Source organism: Hylobates moloch, unplaced genomic scaffold (genome assembly GCF_009828535.3).
Source record: "Hylobates moloch isolate HMO894 unplaced genomic scaffold, HMol_V3 SCAFFOLD_12, whole genome shotgun sequence".
Taxonomy (NCBI): Eukaryota; Metazoa; Chordata; class Mammalia; order Primates; family Hylobatidae; genus Hylobates; species Hylobates moloch.
Window position 1 is genome coordinate 96,376,609 of NW_026652287.1, and position 24,185 is coordinate 96,400,793.

Consider the following 24,185-nt stretch of genomic DNA (forward strand, 5'->3'; position numbering starts at 1 on the left):
TGGTAAGAAGGTAAATGCTTGTTGCAAGGGTCTTTCTGTGAGTGAGAGGCATTTACAGTCTGGGGCTGAAACATCATCTCCTCTAGAATTCTCTGTTCTCTTTCCAGTTCCGAGATTCATCTTAGAACTCCCACAGTCTTCCTTCCCCCTCGCCCTCCCCTCCGCTCCCCTCCCTATCTCTCCCCTCCCCTCCCTACCTCTCCCCTCCCTTCCCTACCTCTCCCCTCCCCTCTCCTTTTTTTGAGAAAAGATCTTGCTCTGTAGCTCAGACTGGAATACAGTGGTGTGATTATAGCTCACTGCAGCCTCAAACTCCTGGCTCAAGTGATCTTTCTGCCTCAGCCTCTTGAGTAGCTGGGATTTCAGGTGCGTGTGACCATCCCAGGCTAATTAAAAAAAAATTTTTTTTTTTAATTAGAGACAGGGTCTCACTATTTTGCCCAGGCTCCTCTCAAACTCCTGGCCTCAAGCAATCTACCCACCTTGGCCTCCCAAAGTATTGAGATCACAGGCATGAGTGACCACACCTGGCAGTCCCATATTTCTTAAACCTTTCTCACAGCACGTTCCACAGCATGCCTTTTCTTCTTTTCTTTTTCTCTTTTCTTTTCTTTTCTCTTTTCTTTTTTTTCTTTTCTCCTTTCTTTCTTTCTTTCTTTCTTTCCTCTCTCTCTTTCTTTCTTTTTCTTTTCCCTTTTTTTTTTTTGAGATGGAGTCTCACTTTGTCGCCCAGCCTGGGGTGCAGTGGCACGATCTCGGCTCACTGCAACCTCGCCTCGTGGGGTCAAGTGATTCTCCTAGCTCAGCCTCCTAAGTAGCAGGGATTACAGGCACATGCCACTGTGTCCAGCTAATCCATAGCATGCCTTTTAATCATGATTATTTGAGTTTGTGTTATCTGCTTCCTGTAGGGAATGTATGGGTTCATCTGTGCCTTGTATGGACACTAACAAAATGGTTGCATTTATCTGAATAAATGGATGAAGAAGTTAAAAAAAAGTCTACATATTAGGTAGACCATACATATTGTATCTATTTGGGATAGTCCAAATGATTAACAACTAAATTAAGAATTGAAAGAGCACTAACTTTGCATATTCTTTAACAGTCAGTAGCTTTAGATAAAAAAGACTTTTGAATGGGCAAAAAGCATCCCTGCAGCCTGCGAAGATGTTAATTATAAGAAATAGCAATTTACATTATTTATAAGGAAGCTATTTACAGTACTTAGGCTTGTCAGACACAATAGTTGCACAGCTCCCTTCTTTCATTACAGTGAAAAGAATAAAGCAAAGTGACAAGGAAAGATAAAAGATATTATAATGGCTGCATCTAATTACAAGGAAGATAACACCTCTAAAATGTTAAAAATGCCTCGAATTCAATTTATATTTATTTATTTATTTATTTTGAGATGGGGTCTAGCTCTCTCGCTAAGGCTGGAGTGAAGTGGCATGATCTCGGCTCACTGCAACCTCCACCTCCTGGGTTCAGGCGATTCTCCTGCTTCGGCCTCCTGAGTAGCTGGGATTACAGGTGTCCGACACCAGGCCCAGCTAATTTTTGTGTTTTCAGTAGAGACGGGATTTCAACATGTTGGCTAGGCTGGTCTTGAACCCCTGACCTCAAGTGATTCGTCCATCTGAGCCTCCTGAAGTGCTGGGATTACAGGCGTGAGCCACCACACCCAGCCAATTCAATCTAAACTAAATAAAATGTAAACTTCCATCTTATCATAATGATGATTCAGAATATAACACCCATTTAAATATTCAGACAAGCTTCCAAAAACTACTGCATGTTAAGCATTGTTAGCTTTAGTGTGTGCAAGGAGGAAAGTGACTAAGATGCAATGTTTCATAATTCAGGTATTTGAATTTGCTTAGTCACATTTTCTTTTACCAGTGACTTTGAAATATAAGTGTCTGCCCTATGAGAAAGTTTGTTTGTGAGAGTAGCCAGATTAGAAGGAAAAACACCACTTTGTCTTTTATTTTTTTCTTTCCTCTTCTGTGACCACTTTAATTAATTTTATCCTGCTGTTTCACTTTCATCAATATAATAGATAGCACTCAGTGGCAAATTGCACCAGTTTTTGATCTGCAATGGACAAGTCTGCCATGTTAGAACAAGAAAAAGATGAGAAAAAAGAGAATTTACCAAGCTGACTTTTAAAAATGTCTATTAATATTTTTGTAAATGCCCAGTGATGAATTATTTCTCTAGGACTACATTCTTTAAAGTCTTACGATTTTTATTGTTCACTTAGAGAATAAGATAAAATCTTTGTTGATCAAAGGATGATATCTACATCCTAATTAGAGAATTGGACTCCTACAGTGAGGTGTCATTGCATCTCACTGCTTGCCAGGAAGTTTCTCTGGCTATAATTAACTGCGCCGATGAGCAAAATTATTTTCCTTCAAAGAATATTAGGGTACAGTAGACATGACATATTAGGCCAGCCTCACAAATTAGCACAGGCCCACAGAGCCTGCATGAAATTAGGTCAGACTTGAAAGATATCAGGCTGTGGTCCAATAAGCTTCTTAGTCTGAAATGGAAAATTGGGTTCACAGGGTGTTAGGGTCACTGTCTTTATTTAAGTGTGATAGAACTGGTAACAATTTTCAGGGTTAAAGACTGATTTTTCTAAGCCACCAAATATTTCTGGTTCTTCTCTTAGATAATTTATTGTGTTGCATAATTTATAAGAAAAGAAGGTTCTCCATTTTCTCAATACTCATACTTTAATAAATCCAACTCTGACTTTTGCCTATAATAAACAGGGAAAGAATAAACTCCCCAAGTATTTCCCTGGAGGTCTGTAGTTTCCCCATCAGAAGTAAAGTCTCCTAAAAGCCCTGTTGAAAATGCAAAGTAGTTTGAGAGTTAACACTTCAGGCCATTAGTATGTATTAATGTCCTATGGTTAAGGTTGAGCAAAATGCATATTAATTTAGAATACGGAGATAATTAAAGGCTGAAATGTGCATAAATAGATATAATCATAAATATTAGAGGCACAGACATCATGTCCACAGTTACAGACCTCAAGGTACAAATAGAGGAAAGAGAATGGATCAGTTGCATATACAGTACTCCCTGGCTATCTGTGGGGGACTAGTTCCATGACACCTGCAGATACCAAAATCTGTGCATGCTCAAGCCTCTGAGATGAAATGCTGTAGTATTTGCATATAATTTGTGCACATCCTTCAGGATGTTTTAAATCATCTCTAGATAACTAGTAATACCTAATACAGTATAAATGCTATGTAAATAGTTGTATTTTTGTGTTATTTTTATTGTTGTATTGTTATTTCTAATTTTGTTCCGAATATTTACAATCTGCAGTTGCTTGAATCCACAGATGAAGAACCCGAGATTTGGAGGGCCAACTGTATTTGATTCTTAAACTGCTTGTCAGATATTTCTGTAATTTCAGTTTGATTAATAAGCTTTGTTTTGGGGAGTGATCAATACAGCCTATTCATTTTGAGCACAGGCTTTGGAGTCACAAGGTGAGGACCTGGTCCCTGACACCATGGTTGTACGCTGACCTTTGTCAAATGACTTAACCTCCTTGAGCCTTGGTTTCCTAAACTGTGAGATGGATATACTAATAGTATTATAAGTTGTAAAGTAGTTATGATGATTAAATGAGATAAATGAAAAGTACATGTTTCAAATGCTTAATGCCTGACACACGTTAATGGTCATGGTCATCATCATTATCGTTATTAAGTGGCCAACATGGATAAAGAGTATAGTCTGGATTTGTGACATGAAATTTTTGGCTCTAATATTCGCCAGCGCTCTGCTCAGAACATTCTCTGTTCGCATTTCATACAGTGGTGCCAGCGCGCAACCAGGCAACACTCTCAGGAGCATCATTCTTTTCTGGACCTGGTTCTTTCTCGCTCTGCCCTCCAGGGGCCGCTGTGTTTCTCGGAAACCGCGCGGGATGCTCGGTTGCCACGAGACCGTCGCCAGGCAACCGCGTGTACACATACTCCAGGCGGGCCCGGGCGCGTCAATATGGCGGCTCAGGGCGACCCCTCGAGCTCTCCGTCAGACGACTCTGCCGCCTCGGGGTCGCTGCTAGATCTGCCGCCGACCTCCACCGCGACTTCGAGGTCGCCCCCAGAGTCGAAGGGGAGCTCCCGGAGCTCGCTGCTTCAGTGGACCTGCCCCGAGGACTCATTGCCCCTAGCCGTGTTTTACGGGCCGCTGGACGCGAAAAACCCGCTCCTGGCCTCTTGTGAGAAGGAGATCCAGGAGTTGTTAGGCTTTATGAGGAAAAAGAAGGCTTTAGCCACCACGGAGGAAGAGAAGAACGAATTCCGCCGGCGTTGGTAAGCGCTGGCGGGGCACTGGGGAGGGCGCCGGCCAGAGGAGGGACCCCTGGAGAGGGCTGGAGGATGCAGGTGGTGGCCCCAGAGCTGGTTCAGCGTTGCGGACGCAGGGGTTGGCTGAAGGGCCCAGGAGAGACAAAGTTTAAGAAGTGGAGACTCGTCGCTCTTAACAATCCTTAATTCCTGGGTGATGTTATATCTTGGCTTCCTGCTCAGGTCAAAGTAAAAATCTACACAGAAATGTTTCATAACTCACCATTTGTTATTTGACCAGAAAAGAAAGATGGTAACATAAGCAGGAAAGAACCTTAAAAAGAGTTCGCAGTTTGCAGTAATAACATGGTGATAGAACTCCCAAAAAGGCAAACAGTTGCGCAGAATGAATAGCAAAATTAAGAAAAAGTCACTGTAATCCTAATAGCAATATAAGAAGGAATTAAAGTGCACATGTTCACAGGATGGCATACTTCATTGTATCAAGAGCTAGCTTCATGAACCTAAGCTACCTCGAAGTTATTCCTTTTTCTCCATATACAAATTTATATACTCATAACATGGAAAGTTGTGAAACCCTTGAGTGAGCCAAAAATTTATACATGAATACAAAATACAAAAATTAGCTGGGCATGGTGGCACATGCCTGTACTCCCAGCTACTCAGGAGGCTGAGGCAGGAGAATTGCTTGAACCTGGGAGGCAGAGGTTGCAGTGAGCTGGGATCGCGCCACTACACTCCAGCCTGGGCGACAGAGCAAGACTCCTTCTCAAAAAGTAATAATAATAAATAAATAAAATAAAATGTTTTTCACTTATGCATTTAACAACTATTTATTGAGCACATACTGTATATCAAGTACTGTTCAAGGAACTAGGAAAACATCAAGTTAACAAAACATAAAAATCCATGTCCTTATAGAGCATGTTTTTTTGAGTATAAGCAACCACTAAACAAATATGTAAGTAAATAATTTTACAAGGAGATGACTGCTAGGGAGAAAAATAGAACAGGGAATGGTGATGGAGGATATGAGACGAATGTTGCAATTTTGTCTTTTTTTTTGAGACAGGGTCTCACTCTTGCACAGGCTGTTTTACAGTGGCTCAATCCTGGCTCACTGAAACCTTGAACTCGGGGGCTCAAGGGATCCTCCCACCTTGACCTCCCAAAGTATTGGATTACAGGCATGAGCCACTGCACCTGGCCTGAGTGTTGCAATTTTAAATGGGGTGGTGGGAAGCATGGTTAGGGAAGGTCAGGAAAAGTTGCTTTTGAGAAAGATGAGAAAGATATATGGGAGCAATTGATGAGGATTTTTGTGCAAAGAGTAGGTCACACAGGGAGAATGGCAGATGGGAAAGACCTGGGGTGGAATTGTATTGTGGGAAGAGCAAGAGAGAGGGAGATCAAGAGTTTAATTTTATAAAAATTGAGATGTGATTCAGCATCCAGGTGGAGCTACTATGTGGGTAGTTGGACATTTGAATCTGGAAGTCAGATGAGATAAACATTTGGGATTCATATGATATTTAAATCATGACACCTGATGAATAGCTAAGGGAGTGGGTGTGTAAATGAAGAAGGGAAGAGTCCAAGGATTGATCCCTGGGATGCTCCATCATGGACAGGGAGAGGCAATAAGAAGAAACCAACAGAGACTAAGGAGGAGTGGCCAGTGGAAAACCATTAAGTGCCTAGTGTACTAGAAGCAGGTAGAGAAAGTATTTCAGGAAGAAAGGAATGATCGACTGTGGCAAATTCTGCTGACTGACCAAGGAAAGCCCATTATATACCTACTCTATATGCTTTATTTATTGATTTATTGATAGGGAGTCTCACTCTGTACCCCAGGCTGGAGTGCAGTGCTGTGATCTCAGCTTACTGCAACCTCTGCCTCCCAGGTTTAAGCGATTCTTGTGACTCAGCCTCCTGAGTAGCTGGGACTACAGGCGCCTGCTACCACGCCCGGCTAATTTTTGTATTTTTAGTAGAGACGGGGTTTCGCCATGTTGGCCAGGCTGGTCTCAAACTCCTGACCTCAGGTGATCCACCCACCTTGGCCTCCCAGATTGCTGGGGTTACAGGCATGAGCCACCGTGCCCGGCTTATACATTTATATTTAAATGGTTTCCATCTTTGAACTTCATCTCCCCATCTCCACTACCAGCATTCCAGTCCAAACCACCACCATTTCACATTTTCCCTGCAGCCACTCTGTCTCATATCTGTCCTTCACCTAGCAGTCAGGATGATCTTTATAAATCTTATCTAAAGTCTTTCTATTGCTTCCCATTGCTTTTGGAATAAACTTAAGAATTCTGATACTCTCCAGGGGCTGAGGTGTTGACCCTGCCTGCCTTTCTCAGCTCAGCTCATCACTCACTTCTCTCTCAGGACTTTCCAGAGAAACAGGTCCTACTGTTTCTCACCCCAGAGCCTTTATATTTGCTATCTTTGTTGTCTAAATGTTCTTCCCCAAGCTTTTCAAAAATCTGGCTCCTTTTTTCAGGCCTCAGCTCAGTTGTCACCTTCTTAGAGTGGCCTTTCCTATTGAGTGCAGATTCACTCATAGGTTTATATTTTTTAATCGATTTATTTTCTTGTGTATTGTCTGTCTCATTAGGGTGTAAGCTCACTGGTGACTTTGGATAATGTGTCTCTTTTTCATTGCTGTATTTCTGGCACTTAGCCTGGGGGTTGGGACATAGTAAACATTCAATAAATACTTAGTATTGAAAGGATTCAAGAGTTATTATCCTTGGCCTGGTGCAGTGGCTTACGCCTGTAATCCCAGCACTCTGGGAGGCCGAGGCGGGCAGATCACCTGCGGTCAGGAGTTCAAGATCAGCCTGGCCAACATGGCGAAACTCTGTCTCTACTAAAAAATACAAAAATTAGCCTGGTGAAGTGGTGTGCGCCTGTAATCCCAGCTGCTCAGGAGGCTGAGGCATGAGAATTGCTTGAACCCAATAGGTGGAGGTTGCCAGTGTGCCGAGATCATGCCACTGCATTCCACCCTGGGTGACAGAATGAAAAAAAAAAAAAAGCTATTATCCTTATATTCTCAGTAATTGTGAATATTACATATAGGAAAGTAGACATTGGCCAGTCTTAAGTACAGTATCTGCGCCAACTTTAACAAGACTATAAGAATCACAAGCGTTGGATTGACATGTGCCTTAACAGTCCAACCTCTCACATAACTTTGGCCTTTATTTATACAATAATTTTTACTGAGTGCCTGCTATGTGTGAGGCAATGTACTAGACACTGGTTACACAGTGATGAACAAAATAGATATGGGAGTCAGTATTCATGGAGCTTATAGTCTAGAGAGGGAGATAGATGTTCAATGAGTCATTAGTCAGTACACAAACAACAAATGCTATGAAAGTAACTGCTGAGCACTTATATGTGTCAGGCTTCCTACTAGGCACTGTGGCTACAGCAGTGAACCAGACAAAAATCTCTGCCTTCTCAGAGTGTATAGTCTAGAGAGGGAACTAGACAATAAACATCAATTATGTACATTTTCTGGTAATTTAGGAATGATAAATGTGGCTGGGCGCCGTGGCCCACGCCTGTAATCCTAGCACTTTGAGAGGCTGAGGCAGGTGGATCACGAGGTCAGGTATTCGAGACCAGCCTGGCCAACATAGTGAAACCCTGTCTCTACTAAAAATACAAAAAATTAGCCGGGCGTGATGGTGGGCACCTGTAATCCCAGCTACTCGGGAGGCCAAGGCAGAAGAATCACTTGAACCTGGGAAGCAGAGGTTGCTTTGAGCCGAGATTGCGCCACTGCACTCCAGCCCAGGCGACAGAGTGAGACTCCGTCTCAAACAAACAAACAAAAAAACAAAACAAAGAAATGATAAATGCCAGAGAGAAAAAGAAGATAATCTATTCCCATTAGAAATTAAAAAAAAAAGAAAAAGAGAAGAGGTTATGAGTGGAAGATAGGAAGTTGCAATTTTCAATAAGGTGGTCAGAGTAGATGACACTTAAAGCAGAGGCTTAAAGAGAATGTAGTGGGGGCTTGCTTTCGAATGAGTGGTAAGGGAGGTGCCGTTAAGCTGAGATGAGAAGGACACCAGGGATTCGACTAGCCAAACAGAGAGGATGAATAGGGGACAAGAATGCAGGAAGATCCTTGGCAGAACAGATCCATTCCTACTTGGGAGGAATGGACAGAATCCCATTTAGCAGAAGCACAATGAAAGAGGTTCAACAGTATGAGGTGAGATTTAGAGGAATAATAGGACTTTGGAAGGTTTTAGAGGCCATTTTGAAGAGTTTGCATTTATTCCATTGGGTAGTTTTGGCAAGGGATTACCCTTATGTAATTTTATTTTTTTTGAGACAGTCTCACTCTGTCAACAAGGCTGGAATACAGTGGTGCAGTCTCAGCTCACTGCAACCTCCACCGCTGGGGTTCAAGTGATTCTCCTGCCTCAGCCTCCTGAATAGCTGGGATTACAGGCGCATGCCACCACGCCCGGCTAATTTTTGTGTCTTTAGTAGAGACAGGGTTTCACCATGTTGGCCAGGCTGGTCTCAAACTCCTGATCTCAAGTGATCCACCCGCCTCAGCCTCCCAAAGTGCTGGGATTACAGGTGTGAGCCACCATGCACAGCCTAATTTTTGTTTTAAGATATTATTCTGATGATCATATCCAAAGGGAACAAGAACAGCAGTGTAGAGACCAGTCAGGAGTACAGGAGGTAGGAGTTGCTTTTATAATATTTGACAGATGGTTATTATTATTATTATTTTTTGAGACAGGTCTCACTTTGTTGCCAGGCTGGAGTGCAATGATGCAATCTTGGCTCTCTGCAACTTCCGCCTCCTGGATTCAAGTGATTCTCCTGCCTTAGCCTCCCGAGTAGCTGGGACTACAGGCGCAAGCTACCACGCCCAGCTAATTTTTGTATTTTTAGTAGAGACGGGGTTTCACCGTGTTGGCCAGGATGGTCTGGATCTCTTGACCTCGTGATCCGCCCGCTTTGGCCTCCCAAAGCGTTGGGATTACAGGCGTGAGCCACTGCGCCTGGATGACAGATGGTTATTTTTTATATCAAAATTTGCTTTTCCTTATAACTGTGGAAACTTCCATAAGCATACAATTCATAGTATTTAAAATATAAATTATTTTCATACCAGAAATGTCTTTAAATAAGAGCATGATACATTTTTAAAAATGTGCTTTTGCTATAAGCACATAAGATTGTGGTATTCTGCTTACATATCTAGCAGCAGTCAGCAATCCCAAGTACATTAACATTTTCTTCTCAAATGATGTACATTCTATAGTATATATTATATATTTTTGGTTTAATCATTATGTAAGCTATTCCCAATGAGCAGCCTTAACCTGAACTTAGGGTTCAACAAAAAAAGACATTTTTTCTTTGTTATTATATAATCTTGATTGATTTAACAAAGCTGGTATTTTTCTTTTATGAGTAACAAACCTAGTCATCATTATCTCATCTGTAAGATTTAGAAGTATTAACTATTTCATCTACATAATTTAAGACTCTAGTAAGACTTGGTGAATTTCTTGGATTCATTATGTTTATTCAAATACCGTGGCATTTCATGAAGCAGCAAATGAAAGTGAAAGAGGTAATAAAGCAAACAAAACACCTCTCCCCTTTTAAATGTCTGTGGTTTATATTTGCTATATTTATTTGGCATTGTTATTTATTACTTGGTATATGCATATATTTTTCTACCTAAATATATTATTAATCAGTTCATGAAGGAGGAATGCATTGTCTCCTTCACTCAATCAATGACTCAATCAATATTGTTTAATTACCCAAATGAATTAATTGACAAGTTTCTGTTTAGATGGTCCATTATTACTCCAACATATACATCATAAGTATTAGAGCCATCTTCAGTTCTTAAGTTTAGGTCCTGTATTAGCCAGCTCAGGCTGCCATAACAAAATACTATAGACCAGGTGACTTAAACAACAGAAATTTATTTGTTTTTCACTGTCTGAAGGCTGCAAGTCCCAGATCAAGGTCCAGCAGGGTTGGTTTCTCATGAGGACTCCTCTCCTGGTTTGTAGAAGGCTTGCTTTGTCCTCAAGCATGGAGACAAACAATTTATGACCATATCAGAAAAGAGCACGATCTCTGGTCTCTTCTTCTAGGGACACTAATTCCATCAGGCCAGGGTACTAACCTTATGATTTCATTTAACCTTAATTGCTTCCTTAGAGGCCCTGTTTCCAAATACAACCACACTGGAGATTAGGATTTCAACATATGAATTGGGGGGCAGTGGGGGAGGGGTCACAAATATTCAGTCTTATCTAGAAATTTATGAGATAGGATTGGACACCTGTTAAGGGATATTTGGATTTTTCCTAGAGACATATATAATTTCTGGGAGAGAGGAAAGAAATAAATGTTAACTAAATGAATGAATAAAATAGGCAATGATCTGCTACTGTTTGAAACTCTGGTTAGAAACCATTTTGAAAATGCTGTTTGTTTTGTTTTTATTTTACTTGGTGGAGGGAAGTATAGCTCTAAGTGGATTGACTGGCTATTTGAGCCCTGAGCACTTCATAAGAAAAAATAAGGGCCGGGCGCGGTGGCTCACGCTTGTAATCCCAGCAGTTTGGGAGGCCGAGGCGGGCGGATCACGAGGTCAGGAGATCGAGACCACGGTGAAACCCCATCTCTACTAAAAATACAAAAAATTAGCCGGGCGTGGTGGGGGCGCCTGTAGTCCCAGCTACTTGGAGAGGCTGAGGCAGGAGAATGGCGTGAACCCGGGAGGCGGAGCTTGCAGTGAGCCGAGATCGCGCCACTGCACTCCAGCCTGGGTGACAGAGCGAGACTCCGTCTCAAAAAAAAAAAAGAAAAAAGAAAACAAGAACAAATAATGTTTTCTTTCCGATCCTTCATTCATTCATTCATTCATCTTTCAGCAGATATTTATTGAATACCTATATGTACTAGTTATTCACTACTGTTGGGGGCTGGGCAATGAATAATATTGTTGAGGTCCTTGACCTCAGGGAGTTTACTTTCCAGAGGACTGGAAAGCTCATTCATATAGTCGTTAAGAGCATAGATGCACTGAGCCTCAGCTTAATCAACTATCTTTGGGATATTGATATTACCTTTCTTGGAGTTGTGAAAATGAAGTGAAAAAAGGTACACATATAGGCAAAAGACCCAAAATAGCCAGCACAACATTGAAGGAGAAGAAGAAAGTTGGAGGACTGACACGACTCAATTTCAAGACTTACTATAAAGCTATAGTATTCAAGATAGTGTGACGCTGGTGAAAGAATAGACAAACCTGTGGAACAATATACACAGCTCAGAAATAGACTCACATAAATATAGTCAACTTGTTAGGGAAACAGAAGCATAGGAGAGCCAGAGTAATGGCATTTTAAAATCAACTCCATTTTAAAATTAGCAAGGCACATTCCTTGCCAGGCATGACCCATGGTCATAAATTTTTTACAGTTGAAGAAACAGCCTAAAGATACCTGCAGAGACAAACATCTACAACAGCAGAAAGTCCAGATGTCCCAATACCCGTAACAATATATGCCTTCAAGATAATTATAGCTATGCCTTGATGTACTGCACATGAAAACGTTGAGGATAGTTTCCTTTAAATCAACAGAGTAATAAATTTTGTCACACTGTTGGCCTACCTGCATGTAGACCTAACTTAGCCTGGCTTTTTACATAGATAAGACCCCTATATAAGAAGAGTTTAAAACAAAGATAGTGTGTTCATCTTCCTGCTTTCTGAGGTTGCCCGACTCTGTAACTGAGTAGCTTTCAATAAATGATCTTTTCCTACTGCACTGTGTGACTTGTCTTGAATTCCTTCCTGTGCGAGATCCAAGAACCCTCTCTTGGAGTCTGGATCAAAACCCCTTTTCTGGCAACAAACTGATCTTTGGCAAGTGAGCAAAGTCAATTCAATGGAGAACAGCGTCTTCAATAAATGGTCCTGGAATAACTGGATATCCACATGCCGAAAAGTGAATCTAGACACAGACTGTACGCCCTTCACAAAAATTAACTCAAAATGGATCACCTACCTAAATGTAAAATGCAGTATTATGAAACTCCTGGCTGGGCACCGTGGCTCATGCCTGTAATCCCAGCACTTGGGGAGGCCGAGGCAGGTGGATCACAAGGTCAAGAGATCGAGACCATCCTGGTCAACATGGTGAAAACCCATCTCTACTGAAAATACAAAAATTAGCTGGGCGTGGTGGTGCGTGCCTGTAGTCCCAGCTACTCGGGAGGGTGAGGCAGGAGAATCACTTGACTCCAGGAGGCAGAGGTTGCAGTGAGCTGAGATGGCACCACTGCACTCCAGTCTGGTGACAGAGTGAGACTCCATCTCAAAACAAAAAATAAAAAATAAACTCCTAGTAGATAACATAGAAGAGAATCTAGGTGACCTGGGGTTTGGTGATGACTTTGAATATATAGTACCAAGGCATGATCCGTGAAAGCAAGAATTGATAAGTTGGACTTCATTAAAATTAAAAATTTCTGCTCTCTGAAAGATACTGTCAAGGGAATGAAAGGATAAGCCACAAACTGGGAGAAAATATTTGCAAAAGACATATTTGATAAAGGACTGTTGTTCAAAATATACAGAGAACTCTGAAAACTCAGCAATAACAACAACCTCATTTTACTTTTTAAAACATTTTTATTTATTTATTTACTAATTTTTTTGAGATGGAGTCTTGCTCTTTTGCCCAGGCTGGAGTGCGGTGGCCTGATCTCGGCTCACTGCAGTCTCCACCTCATGAGTTCAAATGATTCTCCTCCTGAGTAGCTGGGACTACAGATGTGCGCCACCATGCCTGGCTAATTTTTGTATTTTTAGTAGAGACGGGGTTTCATCATGTTCACCATGTTGGGCAGGCTGGTCTCAAACTCCTGACCTCAAGTGATCCACCTGTCTTGGCCTCCCAAAGTACTGGGATTACAGCTGTGAGCCACTGTGCCTGGCCAACAACCTGATTTTTAAAATGGGCCAAAGACCTTAACAGACACCTCACCAAAGAAGATATACAGATGGCAAATAAACATATGAAAATATGCTCCACATCATATGTAATCAGGGGAATGCAAATTAAAGCAACAATGAGATACCCTACATGCCTATTAGGAAGGCTAAAATCTAGAACACCGACAACACCAAATGCCGGTAAGGATGTGGAGCAATGAAGTCTCTCATTCATTGCTGGTGGGAATGCAAAATAGTACAGCCACTTTGGAAGACGGGTAGTTTCTTACAAAATTAAACATATTCTTACCATAACATTCACCCCTTGTGCTCCTTGGTATTTACCCAAAGGAATTGAAAACTTATGTCCATGTAAAAACCTGTACATCGGGCCGGGGGTGGTGGCTCACGCTTGTAATACTAGCACTTTGGGTGGCCTAGGCGGGTGGATTACCTGAGGTCAGGAGTTTGAGACCTGCCTGGCCCACATGGTGAAACCCTGTTTCTACTAAAAATACAAAAATCAGCCAGGCATGGTGGTGCACGCCTGTAATCCCAGCTACTCGGGAGGCTGAGGAAGGAGAATTCCTTGAACCCCAGAGGTGGAGGTTGCAGTGAGCCAAGATCCTGCCACTGCACTCCAGCCTGTGCGACAGGAGCAAGACTCCATCTCAAAAACAAAACAAAACAAAACAAAAAAACCCCTGCATATCAGTATTTCTAGCAGCCTTATTCATAATTGCCAGAACTTGTAAGCAACGAAGATGTCATTCAGCATGTGCGTGGATAAACTGTAATGCATCCAGACAATGGAATATTATTCAGTGCTAAAAAGAAATGAGCTATCAAGCCATGAAAAGACATGGAGGAAACTTAGATGCATATTGCTAAGTGAAAGAAGCCAATCTGAAAAGGCTTCCTACTATATGATTCCAACTGTATGACATTTTGGAAAAGGCACAACTATGGAGAGAGTAAAAATATAAGTGGTTAACAGAGATTGAGCAGGAAAGGAGGGATGAATAAGTGGAGCACAGAGGATGTTTAGGATAGTGAATCTACTCTCTGATATTTTCACAGTGAATAGACATTATATACATTTGTCCAAACCGATGGAATGGATAACACCAACAGTGAACCCTAAACTATGGACTTTGGGTGATAATGATGTGTCAATGTAGGTTCATCACAACAAAGGTACCATTCTAGTGGAGATGTTCGTAATGGGGAGGGCTGTGCATGGGGAGGGCACAGGGTATATATCGGAAATCTCAGTACCTTCTGCTCAATTCTGTTGTGAACTTAAAATTGCTCTATGAAGTAAAGTATCTAAAAAAAAACACATGTAAAGGGCTGCAATCAATGCTTGGTACATAGGAAGCAATAATTTTAACTGTAATTACATTTATTATTAATAATTGGACATTAACAATAAGGCACTTTGGAAAGGCTTTAGCATAAGGTAAGTTTTAAAGGATTGCTTGCAAATTAATTGAGGTTTCCTGCAGACTTTGACAATGTTGTTTTATTTTATGATTTTTACAGTGCCACTTCTTTGTTTAATATCTGGACTAAATACGCCCCCAGGCTGCCAGCAGACTATTACAATGAAAAGCTTCTGAAGGTTGGAGATAGCCTTTGTCAAATGAAAGTAAGTGCCTCTGGAGGAAAGAGAGCCAAAAAGAAATTCATTTGGTTAATTATTATTACAGTATTTAGGCTGATACCCTTCCTATTTTACATGTTTTGATTTTTCTTAGAAAAAAATAAATGAGTACATAAAAATTTTAATAAGGCACAGTAACCAAAAAAAGTGTTGCTTTTTAATTTTGTAGTTGAGATTTCCCAGAGGTGAGACATTCCTGGACAGCCAGGCAGCTGGCTGTGGATGGGCAGGAGGGTGGCCGGGTTAACAGAGGGTGTGGTAGGCGCACACCAGGAAATGCTGAATCATCGTGTTCCTACCTTATACAAAGGAGCCCAGACACCACTTCCTGTTGTTTTTCATATGGCTGGCCTTGCCCAGTGGTCAACCTTCAGGGCTCTTGGCCTTGCAGCTCTGTTGCCTGCTTCAGCGCCCTGTATATTAAACTCTTTCAACTCTTTCTTAATGTTTTGCTGTATGTAATTTTAACAGTCATTCCATACATACCCTGTTTCTTGCTCAGTATTGTATTCCAGACTGAGTTTGTGTCCTACTTTTAGTTCTACCTGAATGTCTAGGGCTTGGAATGCTGTGGACTTGTGGACTTGGTTTGCTGAGACCACAGCATGGCTGAGTCTTCCATTAATGATCATGTGAGTTTCCCCCTTAAACTCTGGCCTAGGTCCAGATTATTCTAAGTCATGTGAACGTCAGACAATGGGATTTTAGGCCAGCCGTGGGCAGTGTTCAGTGTTTTCTCAATCTTCGGTTTCTCAACTTCATTTTTCCCCTCTCTATTTCCTGGACTTTAATCCTCTTGGTCTGGGAGACAAATTTACCACATATGAGTGGTGGAACTTCATAATGAAGAACTAAGACCTATTTTCTTCTGCCAAAACTGCAGAATAACCATAGTTCCACATAAATGGACCATGGGTCTTAGAAACTTGAAAATACAGGGCTTGGTAAGCTACAGAAAAGAAACCTGGGTGAGATTCAACTTAGAAGCTTTATTCATGTAAGTGGAATAAGAGTTTTGACAAGAATTAGAAGACAGCCCCCTTTCCATCCTTATACTTTTCAGTATAAGAAGCTGGTAATACAAATAAAAAGCACAGTGTAGGGTTGTTTGAGAAATATCTGTGTGGGTGGAGTGGATATTGGTGGAGGGAGGAGGGAGGTGTATGTTAGAAGCTGATAAAGCAAGTTAAAGATGGCTGGTAGCTAAGGATTTAGAATGTTTTAGATAGAAAGGCCTAGATAGGATATTTTAATATTTAATTAAAGGAACAAAGAAAAAGTTTTATCTACTTTTCACCGAAGGGAATGTTGTCCAGGCTGGGCATGGTGGCTCATACCTGTAATCCCAGAACTTTGGTAGGCTGAGGAGGGCAGATTGCTTGTTTGAGCCCAGGAGTTTGAGACAAGCCTGGGCAACATGGTGAAACACTGTCCCTAAAAAAAAAAAAAAAAAAAAAAAAAAGGTATTTATAATTCTGAAATCATAAACTTGTTACTTTGGTTTCTAGGCTCTATTTTTATTTTAGTTGTAGTAAAGATCATCTTTTGGAAAATTTGTTTTAAACCTAGATTTGAATTTATTATATGACTCAAGTTAGAGCAGAAAAGATTCAGGATTAGTGAGCAAAAAACAAATCTTTAATAGTAATTTAAACAAAACAGTGTTTGACTGAAGATGCCTCCCAAGGGGCTAGGTAACTGGACAGCCAGTTCAACCTTGGGCAGTTGCTTTTCCTGGGGATGAAGTTGTAGGGGAGGGAGCTGAGGAAGGGTTGCAAGTGACTCATTTTGAAAGCACTGCTTATGCCCCCTGCCCTGAAACCCTCCAGGTAACTGAGCCCTGTGGGTTACAGAAATGGGGCATCTGATTCTGTAATGGGAACATAAGCATGAATTTGAATGAATAAAAATCCCACTGTTCAAATGCTTTTTATTTGTCCTGATGCAGCTTTAGAGTCTGTTGACAGATGAAAGAGAGGCAAGTAGCTCACCTCACTCTGCAGTTTTTTCTTTTACTTTCTCTTCTTTGGTTCTCTCTTTCTTCCTCTCTTCCTTCCTCTCTCCCTCCCTCTCCCTTCCTTTCCTTCCTCCCTCTCCCTCCCTCCCTTTCTTTCTTTCCTTTCTTTCTCTCTCTTTCTCTTTCTTTCTTTCTTTCTTTCTTTCTTTCTTTCTTTCTTTCTTTCCTTTCTTTCTTTCTTTCTTTTCTTTCTTTCTTTCTTTCTTTTTCTTTCTTTCTGTCTCTTTCTCTGTCTCTCTCCTTCCTTCCTTCTTTCTCTCTTTCTCTCTCTCCTCTTTTTCTTTCTTTCCCTCCCTCCATTTTTTCCTTCCTCCTTCACTCCCTCTCTCTTTCTCTTTCTTCCTTTCCTTTCGTTTCTTTTCCTTCCTTTCTGTCTCTCTCTCTTTCTTTCACTTCCTTTCTCCCCCCTTCCTTTCCTTTCCTCTTCTCTTCCCTTTCTTTTCCTTTCCTTTCCCTTCCCCTTCCTTCCCTTCCCTTTCCCTCCCTCCCTCCCTCCCTCCCTCCCTTCCTTCCTTCCTTCCTTCCTTCCTTCCTTCCTTCCTTTGTTTCTCGCTCGCTTGCTCTTCATTTCTTTTCTTTTTCGAGCCTATGAGGTATCAGAGAAGCAAGACTACTCATCCACCTCTCTGGGTATGTGGGTTACCATGATCTGATGATGCTGAATTTTGGAACCTGGATTTTGAGTATTTGTAGGTATTACCATGTACAGTGCCATAGTAAATATTCTCATCCTTGTGGTCATGATGGTCCCATCTCACATAGGCTCATTGTGAGGAGAATTAGATGAAATAATGCACATAAATTGTATAGTGCAGTGTCTGCCACATACTATGTTTTTGGAAAATGGAGCCAGTAGGAATGGTATAATTGTAATAATCAACATTGATACTATTAGGAATAATATGAATATTACCTAATAATGATGAGCTAAATGATATTTTGGAACTTTAATCAAGTACTCTTTTTATTTCAGGAATACAAACTGGCCCTTTTACAATGCTATGGAAGATATCTTCAGCAGTTCAATACCAATTTTGATGAGAATAAAGTGGATGTAACTCAATTCAAAGCTACCTTTTTCCCAAAAGGCTTTAAAGATAAAACTGCTGGACTTACAGTAAGATGAAAGAGCAACTGAAATATCTATAATTTATGATTAGTTATGCAATACATCTTTTAGGTGACAGCTTCTAAATGTCTTTTGTTGGCTTAGCATAGCATCTAGCTGTGTGCTATAAGTTGCTTAATAAATACTTTCAGTGCTGGATAAGAAAGTGAACTTATTAAGCTTTGTAAAGATGCTTTGGAGATTAAGTCACTGCAGTCACTCATTCATGTAGCAGTTGTTGTTATTTAATAGCTAATATTTGTAGAGTGCATTTAATTTATAAAGTGCTTTGGAAAACAAATTTGATAAAGTAATTTTATGAGTTACGTACTATTATCCCTATTTTACAGAAGAAAAATAAAGCTTATCACATAGTATAAAAAAGCGGCTCTTGAGATTAAACATAAATCTATTGATATAAAAAATTTATACTTTATTTCTAGTATACCGGTATTTTGTTAATTACTACCATTGATTCACTGGTTGAGCAGTTTTCATGTGCTGAGTACTCTTCTAAATACATTGTATGAATTATCATCTTGCAGCCTCATTAAAGTCCTTAGAGGTGCCTCTTTTACAGATTAGGAAATGGAACTTTATTAGCCAACTTAAAGCAATGGGCAGGGTTGGTGTTTGAACCCTGATCAGTCTGACTCTAAATCTATATTACTTCAAACTTGAGGACTATTCAAGGCCTTGGGAACAGTATGTGGTTAATAAGCAAAAACTCTCAAGGCGTGTTTAGGGGACAATTGAACGTTCAATTTGGCTGTACCGTAGGTACGTGAATGAGAATACTGGGCAATGTAGCTTGGCACCCCATTAGGGAAAAGGTCTCTTCTACTCCCCTTTTTGTAGCCTTGACCCCCTACCTTCTGCTTTTTGCTTTTCATACTTTGCCAGAATCTATCTTTCTTTCTTTCTTTCTTTCTTTCTTTCTTTCTTTCTTTCTTTCTCTTTCTCTCTTTCTCTTTCTTTCTTTCTTTCTCTCTCTCTCTCTCTCTTCCTTTCTTCCTTTCCTTTCTTTCCTTTCTTTTCTTCTTCTTTTTTTTTGGAGTCTTGCTCTGTTGCCTAGGCTGGAGTGCAATGGCATGATCTCAGCTCACTGCAACCTCTGCCTCCTAGGTTCAAGCAATTCTCCTGCGTCAGCCTCCTTAGTAGCTGGGATTACAGGCGCGTACCACCATGCCCGGCTAATTTTTGTATTTTTAGTAGAGACGGGGTTTCACCATGTTATTCAGGCTGGTCTCGAACTCCTGACCTCATGATCCACTCTCCTTGGCCTCCCAAACTGCTGGGATTACAGGTGTGAGCCACCGTGCCTGGCCAATTAATTTCTAAAGTAGAAACCTGTCATTTTGTTCCACTACCCATTGACTTTGCCTTTTGGCTAAAGTCCAAATTCCTTGGGATACATGGAATGCTCTCTCTATTTTTCTGAGCCTGGGTCACCCCTATAATAGCCTCACTTTTTTTTTTTTTTGAGACAGAGGCTTACTCTGTTGCTCAAGCTGGAGTGCAGTGGTGTAATCTTGGCTCACTGCAACCTCCGCCTCCTGGGCCCAAGTAATTCTCCTGCCTCAACTTCCTGAGTAGCTGGGATTACAGGTGTGCACCACCATGCCTGGCTAATTTTTGTATTTTTAGTAGAGATGGGGTTTCTCCATGTTGGCCAGGCTGGTCTCGAACTCCTGACCTCAAGTGATCTGCCTGCCTTGGCCTCACTTCTTTATTTTAAACCATCTCATCCAACCTTACAAAATACTTTCAATTCAGTGACCACAGCAGTCCCTTCAATGCTGCACGAGCCTGAATGCATGAGCCTGTAACTGTTTTCCCTCCTCTAAGAGCAGTGTCCGTTTCTTCCTCATCCTAGGGTCCCTGGTGCCTAGCAGAGTGTGGCTAATAGAGGTGCTCAAGAAATGTTTGTTGAGTGAATTTTGTAAATGGTTATAATCACATCTGAATTAATAAATAAGTTAAAATGCCACTGGGTGAGCTTACAACAATTGATTCAATTCTGTATTTTTGGTAATAGGATTTTTTTTTTCTTTCTGAATTTCTTTTGACTAAGGAAAGCTAGTCTTAACCAGATGGATGTTTTAAAGAAACCTATCTTTTTTTTACACTACTCTATTAAATTAATTATCCATAATTGTTTCCATTTTAGTTTTTTACATTTTGAGAAATGCTTTCCTAAGTTATTTTTATTTCTTTTTTCTTTTTCTTTTTCTTTTTCTTTTTTTTTTTTGAGATGGAGTTTCTCTCTTGTCACCCAGGCTGGAATACAGTGGCACGATCTTGGCTCACTGCAACCTCTGCCTCCCAGGTTCAAACGATTCTCCTGCCTCAGCCTCCTGAGTAGCTGGGATTACACGCATGTGCCACCACGCCCAGCTAATTTTTGTATTTTTAGTAGAGACAGGATTTCATCTTGTTGGCCAGGCTGGTCTTGAACTCCTGACCTCAGGTGATTTGCCCACCTTGGCCTCCCTAAGTGCTGGGATTACAGGTGTGAGCTACTGTTCCTGGCCAGTTATTTCTATTTCTATTTTCCCATGTGTTTCAGTTTCATGCTTTGAGTGGCAAAAATATGTGCAACTACCAGCTGGTCTGCGGCAGTGATGAAAACCTGAAGAATAAAGAATCTGTGGTCCAGTGTCTGCATATCTTGTCCTCCTTAAGGCTCATCATGCAAGTGGCTCTGCCACAAGAGCATCTTTGCTGGATTATCTTCAATGGTATATGCTGATATATTTTATTTTCCATTGTATCTTTCAGAAAGTTGCTTAATGCTAAGTTTGACAGTAGCTTGAGTACCTTGTGATTTAAAACATATGCATTTCATAATAGTATGATTGTATTTTTTTTAACATTTGTATGACATGTTTGTCCTCGTAAATTGGGATGGATAAAGCATGTCTTTGGGTTTTCATTGGGGAAAGGGTTAGAGACTGTGGGAATAATCACTGTTGGGTGTTCAAAAAGCAAGGCCGCAGTTAACGAGTAAATATAGATGGAGAAGTGTCAAAGAACCAGCGCAGATTAGATTGGTTCTAAGCATCACCCATTTACTGCCTCAAACAACTTGGCTTTGGGTTTCTACAAAGTGACCTTCTCCTCCTACTTTTATTTTGAGTGAGGACTGCTGAGGAACACACACACACATACACACACACACACACACACACACACACACACGTACATTATGTGTATGTCTGAAGAAATGACTCTCAGCTAAAAAATGTAATACTTGCTTTTCTCTATTTTAAAGTTGCAACTTACTGCATTGTTCTCTAGATAATATATTTTTAAAAGGAAAATAATAATGACAGTCGATGTGCATAAGACAGGATCCAATAACTTCAAGGAAACATATTGGATTTTCCCTCATCCATGGCAACTGAAAGTGTATTTTCTAGCCTTTTCCTTTCTCACCCACCCCCAAGTCATGTTTTGACATTTTGATTGAAATCAGACTTTACATTTGCTGCCAGAGATGAGGCCAACTTTGATGAGATTTTTTCAGTCCAGTGATTATTAAGCTTTTGTGTCTGATCATCCTCCAGAGATTCAATATTACCTGTGCCACCACTGCCATCTCTCACACATTTTGGCAGGGACAGAGAAGGAGCAGCAGTTCTGTGTTAGGCCCAGTGGTTGAGGCCTATGGTCAGCCCTTGTTTGAGTGGTGGAAATTAGCATGATTCCCTGTCTTTACTCCTTTTAAGATCACAACCCAAACATAGTCTTTTTTTTTTTTTTTGTCTGAGACAGAGTCTCACTTTCTCACCCAGAGTGGAGTGCAGTGTGGCACGATCACTGCAGCCTTGAGCCTTGAACTCCTGGGCTTAAGCCATTCTGCATCAGCCTTCCAAAGCACTGGGATTCCATTTCTCTCAATAGTTTTTTTTTTTTTTTTTTTTTTTTTTTTTTTTTGAGATGGAGTCTCGCTGTGTTGCCCAGGCTGGAGTACAGTGGCACGATCTTGGCTCACTGCAACCTCCACCTCCTGGGTTCAAGCGATTTTCCTGCCTCAGCCTCATGAGTAGCTGGGACGACAGGCATGCCCCACCACACCCGGCTAATTTTTGTATTTTTAGTAGAGACGGGTTTTTACCATGGTAGCCAGGCTGGTCTTGAACTCCTGACCTCAGGCAATCCGCCCGCCTCCACCTCCCAAAGTGCTGGAATTACAGGCATGAGCCACAGTGCCCGGCCTCTCAATAGTTTTTTTTTTTTTTTTTTTTTAAAGATTATTTCTGTATCCTTGATATCCTTTTCTTGGTATGTGCTTTTTTTTCTTTTCACTTTTTTAATACACATGGCATTGTGCTCTAGATTTTATTCTGTTTCCTTTTTTTTTCCTGCTGAATATTGGGGGTTTTAGGATCTAGCTAAGTTCCCGTATGTAAATCTAATTCATTAATTCTGCCTGCTGAATTATATTCCAGATATCCATACAGGCCTGGCGATGAGCACCTGGTTTGCCTGACCTCTCTAATTGCACAAATAAGTCTGCAATGAATATCCTTACACATGTCCTTTTATAGACCTGTGCGAGAGTTTTCTGGGATCTGTGCCTAGGAGTGGAATTACTGGGTTCTGGGAGATACACATACTTAGTTTCAGTAACTACTCTTCCTGTTTTAATTTATTTTCTAACTTACTGAATGCCTACCATATGCTAGGCATTGTTCTAGGTGCTAGGGACACAGGAGTGGACAATAGACAAAAACCACATTCTCGTGCTGACTTCCATTGCAGGGAGATGCTAAACAAATCAAAACTGAGTTGTGTCAGGTGGTGATGAGGCTATGGAGAAAAGTCAAAGCTAGAAGGGGATAGAGAGAGGAGGGGCTGGGCTGCTGAGATGACAGAGGAACAAAGACCTGAAGGAGTTTGGATAGTGAAACTTCTGGGTATTTGGTGGAAGGGCATTCCACCTGGGGGATCAGCAAGTGCAAAGACCTTGAAGTTTTGAGAATTTGGAATTTAAGTAGTCAAAACTATATTTGACTGAAAAGGTCAAATGTGCCTTGATAACTTATCAAAATACATTTGACCTTTTCAGTTAGACATTTACTGTATTTACTTTAAATTGACTGTTATACACACACACCCTTGGTTTCTTCAAATATTTAACCAATCTTGGTTTTTAAATGAAAATTTAGGCTGGGCACAGTGGCTCACACCTGTAATCCTAGCACTTTGAGAGGCCGAGGCAGGCAGACCACCTGAGGTCAGGAGTTTAAGACCAGCCTGGCTAACATGGTGAAACTGGGTCTCTACTAAAAATACAAAAATTAGCCGGGTGTGGTGGTGCATGCCTGTAATCCCAGTTACTTGGGAGGCTGAGGCAGGAGAATTGCTTGAACCTGGGAGGCGGAGGTTGCAGTGAGCCAAGATCATGCCACTGCACTCCAGCTTGGGTGACAGAGCAAGCCTCCATCTCAAAAAAAAAAAAAAAAAAATCTAATTTGGCATATGGATATTGAGTAATACCTTACTTTTCAACTGAAGTGAACCCAACTGATTTAGACCCTCAACTAGATTATTTTGATGGTGGCCATTTTTAATGAAAAGGACTCACAAGAGCAGGCAATAAACTCCTATTAGGGATTTGGTTAAAAATGAAACAGGCCTGGCATGGTGGCTCACGCCTGTAATCCTAGCACTTTGGGAGGCCCAGGTGAGTGGCCAACATGGTGAAAGGCCAGCCTGGCCAACATAGTGAAACCCCATCTCTACTAAGAATACAAAAATTGGCCAGGTGTGGTGGCATGTGCCTATAATCTCAGCTACTTGGGAGGCTGAGGCAGGAGAATTGCTTGAACCTGGGGAGCAGAGGTTATAGTGAGCTGAGATCATGCCACTTCCCTCCAGCCTGGGCAACAGAGCAAGACTCCATCTCAAAAAAAAAAAAAAGGAACAAAGCGAAATAAACTTCCAGAAATACCTTGAGATCATAAAGATTCAGTCTGTGTTCCATCTGATACCGTTTACTCTCTGAGTCT

The 24,185-nt window shown here is 41.1% G+C and overlaps 1 protein-coding gene across 1 annotated transcript in view; it reads left to right on the forward strand.

Moving 5' to 3' along the window:
- The first annotated feature begins 4,041 nt into the window (after positions 1 to 4,041).
- CFAP54 (cilia and flagella associated protein 54) overlaps positions 4,042 to 24,185 on the forward strand; it is a 378,083-nt gene continuing 357,939 nt past the window's right edge. Inside the window, exons 1-4 of the mRNA XM_058425781.1 lie at positions 4,042 to 4,358; positions 14,923 to 15,028; positions 18,034 to 18,177; positions 20,738 to 20,909. Of these exons, the coding sequence (XP_058281764.1) occupies positions 4,042 to 4,358; positions 14,923 to 15,028; positions 18,034 to 18,177; positions 20,738 to 20,909 (739 nt within the window). The remainder of the gene's footprint in view (positions 4,359 to 14,922; positions 15,029 to 18,033; positions 18,178 to 20,737; positions 20,910 to 24,185) is intronic.